Raw genomic sequence first — 7,833 nt, 5'->3', positions numbered from 1 at the left:
TAGTGCTAGTGTCTCAATGCTCTCAGGATCCAGATTTGATCCAGATCGGTGGCACAGGTGCCACCTTACAGCACTTGCAGCAACAGAGATATGGGTTCGATCCCAACTACAGATACTGTCTGTTCAAAGTTTATATGTTCTCCCCGTGACCACATGGGTTTCCTCCAAGATTTTAGGTTTCAGGAGGCACGGTGGCACAGCAATAGAGTTGCTGCCTTACAGAACCAGGGATCCAGGTTCGATCCTGACTAAGGGTGCATGTCTATACGGAGTTTGTACATTCTCCCTGTGACCTGTGAGGCTTTTCTCAGGGACCTCCGGTTTCTTCCCACACTCCAAAGATGTACAAGTTTGTATGTTAATTAACTTGGTATAAGTGTAAAAATGTGTCCCTAGTATGTGTAGGATAGTGTTAATGTGCGGGGATCGCTGGTTTGTGTGGAGTCGGTGGGCCGTAGGGCCTGTTTCCGCAGTGTATCTCTAAACTAATCTAGAGTAAATATCTACTACTTCCTGTATGAAACCTGCACATTGATTCATTTACGACTTACCATAATTGGTCAATTAACCTACAAGAATTGTTCCTTGGGACGAGTAAGGAAACTGGAACCCCTGGCTCCAGTGGTCTCAGTGAGAACGTGCAAACTCCACACAGACAGTAGCAGTGATGATATGCTGGGTGAGCAAGACTAAATTCCAGGACGGTAAGTAGATATACAGGAGGAATGGAAGTGATATGACTAATTTGTTAGGGGCTAACATGAACTGAATCTGATGGTGGAATGTGTAGCTTGTGATTGTCGTCAATGCATGTTCTAGAGTGGTTTTAATGAACACAAAAAACAGCTGATTTGATGCCCACATTTATTTTTTTATTAAGAAATGAAACAGCAATCCAACTGTATAGAATGGAAAAATAAATGTAACAAATCCAATAACAAGTCTATAAAAGAATCCTCAGAGACAGAAACTGTTCAATAATCTAAACTATTGCTCTTGCAGTTTCCCAGGCATTGTTTTAACATTAGTGCACAATGCAAAATAATAATAATTTAGCGACTACAGCTTCCTTATGATGTTACCTGAAATGCACGACTAACTTGCAGCAACCTCAAGCAATGTTTCATCTTTGCGTTCAAGAATCTAATGGCTGACAACTGCGGTGCTTACAGTAGGTCAGTCACTTCCTTCAGCCTATGTTAGATTGTAGTTTACCTGCTTCACATTCATTATCCAGCTAAACTATATGTCTCTCGATTCTCATACCTAAAAAAACATAAAGCTATAAATTGCACAAAAGAAAAATGTTTATTACATGAAGAGTATAAATCTAGAAATTCAGTTGTGTCAGTTTCATGTTCTGAGCATTTTTAATTGCCACATATGCCTTTGCACAAAATGTGATGTTAACAATTAAAGAGCAAAACAGCATCATAAATATGTTTGGCACCTTAAGATGGGCTTTGTAATTGGAACCAGAAAGTCTCTGAAGACTTACTTTGGAGCCTCCGATGTAATGGTGCTCTCTGGTATCATGTTATGGTCACATTTCAAATGGTAAAATATATTACTTCACTGATATTTTTACATCTCACTGGCTCTCCAAAGCATTGGAGCCAATTTATCGACTGTTGATCCCTCACCACTACCTTGCCTTCTCCTCCTCGTAGGCAGAGTACCACAATCCCTAACCCCTCCCTCAATTGTGAGCCAGTATATCAGATTTCCCTTACCCAAAGGTGTTGCTTCCTAATCATTTGCTTTCTCCCCTACCCCCACCCAAGGACAAATTGTGCCCCAGTTTCCAGCAAGAAGCAGGTTGGTAAATCCCCTATTGCTTGCACTGCATCTGCACAAAATGACAGCAGGGCATGGGAATCCATATTCCTGTCTTTTGTCACACCATATCTAAATAATTTTAACATTCCCTTTTTGGGTGACTACAATGCCCTAGCATGCTTACTTCTATGTTTTGTATAATAAGTAAAACCAAGATATGTAATCAAATAATTTAAAATTGTAGGATTGCAGTCAAATATTTGAATGTATTCTGATGTTCTATACCTGAATAATTTTATTAAGCCCGAATGTTGTAGTTGACCTAAAAAATTAATTTGTAGCATGAGAGTCAAAAAATGTTCATGCTTATCATTAAAAATGGCTATATAATCGTGTTTTGCGAGAATTAGTGGATTCCAATATCCAATAGAAGTTTTATTTGAACATCATTCATAGCAGAAAATCTGGAATTCTTGGATTTTCTGCAAGAAAGAGTTGATTTGGAGATCAAAAGAGCAAGACAAAAATGTTTTCTGTCTTCATCTCTTTGCTATTCTTAGGTGCTGCCAGTCTCCGTCTGGTTGCTGGAAATAAAGAGAAAGAATATATAATCAAATCTCAAACCATTTTGCATAATCCTATTTCTGAATTTGCATAATTCAGGGTAATTAATAGACATAATACTGAAATGCATTTTCGAGAAACGTGGATGAAAAAAAATCGGATGAACTATTTCAAAGAAAATTAGGACGGACTTGCTGATGTTCTGGCGTTTTTTTATTGTTCCCATAATTAATGTGAGTAAAAGTTATGTTATTCAGTCATTATTGTTCCTGTTTCTCGCATTCAATTATTTTCCATGTTCCCTACTTCGCAACAATAACTATTCTTTAAAAGAGTATTGTATATATGAACTGCTTTAAAATTTCAGAAGAGTGGCGATTTGTACATGCAAGTATGTTTTTTCTTGAAAAGTCAAATTGCAAGATCCAGAGGAAATCGGCTTAAAGATGAAGGGCAAGGATGAAATAAATGGAGCCATTTAAAAAAAAAAATTGCGTTTAGTTTAGTTCAGTTTAGTTCAATTTAGTTCAGTTTAGGGATACAACATGGAAACAGACCGTTCGGCTCATGCTGATCATCAATCACCTGTACACTAGTTCCACATTATCCCACTTTGGCATCCGACATACCAGGGGCAATTTTATCAGAAGCCAATTAACCTACAAACCTGCACGTCTTTGGAATGCACGAGGAAACTAGAGCACCTGGAGATAATCCATGTGGTCACAGGGAGAATATACAAACTCTGCACAGACAGCACCCGAGTTTAGGATTGAACCCGGGTCTCTGGTGCTGTGAGGCAACAGCTCTACAACTGCGCCACTGTGCAGATTATTCAGAATCTTTGGTGATGGAACAAAACTCAAGCTGGCAAGATTGAAGCATGAAAGCAAAGATAAAGTAAGTAAGAAAATGGTGCTTAGGTGCTGTTGTGATTATAAAAACATGTAAGGTTAAGACCCTGGGAAAGGGTAGACATAAAGCTAAGATTACATGATAAGTCTTCCTCTGACTGGAAGAAAACAGGATAAAGTGAAAACCAAGAGGACAGACGAAAGAAGGGATGACACGTTGAAGGAATGCTTTGTGAATTATCAAAGAAGTGCAGATGGAGGGGGAATACTGATACCAAGGAAAAGTACACACTTAATGTGAATAAGGCTCTTTACATGAATATTTTTATAAAATCAAAATATTTCTCAACCAAATTCTAGTGCTATTAAACATTTTACACTAATTGCACTAATTTTTAGATGTTTTCAGATACATCACTAAATATTATTAGGTAGACTTTTGGGTGAAAGCTTATGCGCTGTACCGCATTGCATCTTTATTTCACCGAATGCACAATATGTATACCATAGAGAATCAGATATTATACAATAGTAATAAGATACTATAGCAGGCAAAATATCAGCGAAGCATAATGAAAAAAGAAAACTGCGTGCTCAAATTCTGAAATACATAGTTTAACCTACATGATCACTGCAATCTTTCGCGATACCCAGCGTGCGGAAGGGTTTGAACAGAAAGCTCCTCTCTCCGATGTGTAGAAACTAAAATACCAATGGAGATGGGAACATTTTTATAACTTTGGAAAAGTTAGATTCCGAAACATATATGCAATATTTTTACTCAATTTACAACTGGAGACACAACTCATCATTCATAGCTTGTTAGATATTGTAAGAAATGTAATACGTATTAAATGACAGCAAAGCCATTTCCATTTTCTAGCAAATGATAAATCTTTAAACCAACTTCACTATGAGTAGCTTTCATGTGAGGGATAATTTAACTTGAAGTTTTTAATTAGACATTGCTGAGAAAACAAACCAACAAGATTTGTAGACAGCATTTAACTATTATATTACGCAATTGATTTTTTTTTAGCTTTTAGTGGAAGATTAGCCATGGTTGTCTATTTCCTATAAAACTGTAATTAGTAACAGAGTAAATGAAGTCCTTTATTACTATTAAAAGATGTAGAGGTTTTCATACATAAAAACACTCTTTGTGAAATTCCTTGAGCCAGATATTTAAGATATTGAATATTTATGAGGTTTACAGATAAATAATCTTCCAAAATACAATTTAGCTCCATGTCATCTGCCATATATATGTAATACCTTAAGGATGGAATGTCATAATAACTTTAGTCAGTGTTTAAATGGCCACAGAATTTCTGAGATAATGTACAACTTTATGCATTTGCTCCGTGTTACAATATTTACAATAATCCATTAGTTTCAGTTTCTGGGCCAGATATTTTGAACTCTTTTTTCAAATAGACATTACCATTATTCAAATAATGATTTATTTGACCCTGCCAATAAAATACTTTTCTAATATATGCCAAAATAATGTCAATGTGATTTGCAGTTTATGTTATATCAGAAAATAGAAAAATCTTATGATTTAAAAAAAAACAAATTACTGTTGCCATGCCAAATAAGAACAAGCAATTTCTGTTCCAAATGTATGTCTTCCCCCTCTCCCTCAGTCCTCAATGTCCTCCACTGCACACCAATACGTGTTGTGATCTTTTGCTAAACGATACTGTTTATTTAATGCTTCCATAATCATCCTTTGGAACCCACTCTTGCATATGGTCAACATGTGAATATACAATAGTCCAGCTAGTTAACATCATTGAAAATAGACATCAAGAACTATGTTGGGATATGGCTTCCGCATTCACCGAGCTAGTCACTTCTTTTTTGGAATTTCTAGATTGCATCTTTTGGCTAAGCTCAATATCTTCTATCCTTCAGATGTTTGGCAGTATGTGCAGGCAATATACCCATCAATAGCAAGAAACTCAAACCCTATCCAAGCACCATCCAAATCTATCATGAAAGGGGCAAAGGGTAAAAAGAACATTCCCAACATTTTTAATAACTGATAAATGAAGAGCTTAAAAATAGTTCCTTACACTATAGCTTCCACGCATGGAAAAAGAGCATTCTGCAGCTTATAATGTGTGATATGAAAGGGAATTGGCTTTCTTGACACTTTCTTGCAGCAGTTTGTGGTAACCCTGCTTGGTCGGAGATCTGAAAAACACAACACTTTTTTAGTCGAAGGCGAGATGCAAGACACAACGCAGTCCGAATCAAACTGTTGCATCTGTCCGTCAAACATAATAAAACTAAAAGGTGCAAAACTCACATGAGCTCATTCCGAAGATTGTCCCCACTAGTACGAGGATAAGGGTGATTTGAAGCAATTTGGTGCAATGCATTGTAGATTTCTTATGACTATTTTCCAACCCAGCTCTTTGGCAGAAACAGTTGCAGTGAAGCTAAAAGTGGCTCAGCTTTGATCTGCTCTCGACAATTCACTTATTTCCTTTTATTGAACCCATAATGAACGTCATACACAGAAACGCATGCGCAGTCATGACCTGCTGCATTCATGTGGTTTTCTAGATATGAGAAAATGTGCTTTTGAAAAATATACAACAAATGCAGTTATTTTAGTTTTATGACAGATTTTCAAAGAAATATATTTTTATATGCAAATGCATGTACACTCAGTCTCAGCCCTGAGTTCTTACAGTCTAGCCTTTATGATAAGCATCCCATGTGACACTATTACTCACAACTGCATTGCAAAATCTAAACATACTCCTCCAACAAAGCTGGAAACTACTTTTTGGTCAATGGGACCTTTGCACTTAAAAAATGCATTTGACTGAATTGCGTAGCTCATAAAGGTGCAAGTATTCGTATGATGCACACATTCATCTCAGAGACACCTGACTGGCAACGTGAATGGATTTTACCTCCTCTGATCTTCTTCAGATCCCATGTAGGTTTACCTGTCCTGCTGGTGGGGTCTCACCCATCATGGCATCATGCCCTTATTCATTGCAAACACTCCCTCATGGCTGTTTGGCTTGTAGTGTGATCCATTTATGCATCGTTTTCTATGAGGAAAGGGAGAGAGGTTTTGCCTACTATTACATATGTCAGATGTTTTGTGTTTAATCATTTCTGAGCTGAAGAATATAACATAACTTCCCTTTTTGAAGTGCTTTCTCTTCTTGCATTTCTAACCACTTTAATTAGAAGAGGAACCGTTAGTACAGTGATTTGTATCTCAGTTTGGGTTGGTCTACATAGCACATGCTTTTGTAGGGCTGTGCAATGTTCAGCATATGACTGCAGAGAAAAGTGCCCTTTTCTTTAAATGATATTCACTTCGTCCCTCCGCATTAAGAACATCTAATTTTCTGGTGGTGTATTGTGCCAACTTTATTAAGACTGTTGTGAATGTAAATCTCACCAGGATGCCGTGTGTTGTACTCCTGTTGACATCATTTGGCCAAAAACAAACATCCATGTTAATAGTAAGCATTAATTCGCCTCAAAACCAAACCGAAATTTGTTAATGTCGTATAAGTGTGATTTCCGTTTGCACATTGCAGATAAACTTCTAGGCAGTGGTCTTTTGACATTTCAAGACTGTGAATCTAGTGAAGGTCTCCTGTGGAGCTGTTAGTGATCTACTTAAAGGAATCTGAATGAAGGAACATGTAAGTCAAGATTGACACAAAAAGCTGGAGTAACTCAGCAGGTCAGGCAGCATGTCTGGAGAAAAGGAATAGGGTCCTTATTTGGTCGAGACCCTTCTTCAGAATGAGAATCAGGGAAAGGGGAACAGGAGATGTAGACTACTTTGTCTGGCTACTTGGAACGGCTGAGGTAACAGTGATCCTACATAGTCAGCCTTATTTTGCCAGCAAGATCACAGGTTTGGAAATCTGTCGTTGTAAGACCTGGGTGATTTACTCTCTTTAGCATCAGGGGACCTGGAAGAATTAGATACAATGGTGCAGTGCCTCCTACAGAAATTCATGGCTTGTCATTATCCTTTGATTATAGAGAGTAATTAAAAAAAAATGGATATGTTGCCAATTAACAAGACTTTTGTTATAGACTTAGTCAACTTCATGAATGTTACTGGAAGTACACAGGTCCCAGCAAAAAAGTTTGGATGTATCCCTGACTTGCGGGAGTCCTCTACCTGCACAAAGCATCTCAATGCCTCACATCAAATGGTCTTCCTCATCCGGGTCACGGAGCAGAGAGGATCATTGGCGTCTCCCTACCCTCGGTACAAGAACTGTTCCAGAGCCGCTGCCTGAAAAAAGCACTGAGCATAGCAAAGGACAGACTGCACCCCCTCACACACACATCTAAATCTCCTGCCATCAGGCAAGAGATACCGTAGCATCAAAGCCTAGACAATCAGACTGCTAAACAGCTTCCTTTCACAGGCTGTGAGGCTGCTAAACAGTCACTCTACCTGATTCTGCTGCTTTTTGCACTGGCAATTTAATAACTCTGGCACTGGCCACTTAAATCAGCTGCCCTGAACAATTTATAACTGTTTTTACTTGTATTTTAATGTTGCTGTTTTTACCTGCACTTTTTAACTATTTGTACTGTTTTATCAGGGACTGGTTTGTTTTTACTGTTTTTA

The 7,833-nt window shown here is 37.8% G+C and overlaps 1 protein-coding gene across 1 annotated transcript; it reads right to left on the bottom strand.

Moving 5' to 3' along the window:
- Positions 1-850: 850 nt before the first annotated feature.
- Positions 851-5,697, bottom strand: LOC129703577 (C-C motif chemokine 8-like). The gene is made up of 4 exons (XM_055646165.1): positions 5,515-5,697; positions 5,279-5,399; positions 3,822-3,899; positions 851-2,363 (listed from the first exon to the last, which is right to left on the bottom strand). Exons 1-4 carry the CDS (start codon positions 5,585-5,587, stop codon positions 2,336-2,338), a joined length of 300 nt encoding a protein of 99 aa, XP_055502140.1. The 5' UTR covers positions 5,588-5,697; the 3' UTR covers positions 851-2,335.
- Between the last annotated feature and the right edge of the window lie 2,136 nt (positions 5,698-7,833).

The sequence above is a fragment of the Leucoraja erinacea genome, chromosome 14 (genome assembly GCF_028641065.1).
Source record: "Leucoraja erinacea ecotype New England chromosome 14, Leri_hhj_1, whole genome shotgun sequence".
NCBI classification, from domain to species: Eukaryota; Metazoa; Chordata; class Chondrichthyes; order Rajiformes; family Rajidae; genus Leucoraja; species Leucoraja erinaceus.
Note: the sequence above shows the minus strand (reverse complement) of the source record. Positions and strands in the feature narration are given on the sequence as shown.

Coding starts and splice junctions, on each gene's coding strand:
- LOC129703577 (XM_055646165.1), bottom strand. CDS start 5,587: ATGCATTGCACCAAATTGCTTCAAATCACCCTTATCCTCGTACTAGTG. Junction 5,400..5,514: donor AATCTTCGGAATGAGCTCAT/GTGAGTTTTGCA, acceptor TGTGTTTTTCAG/ATCTCCGACCAAGCAGGGTT. Junction 3,900..5,278: donor CCATGCGTGGAAGCTATAGT/GTAAGGAACTAT, acceptor TTGGTATTTTAG/TTTCTACACATCGGAGAGAG.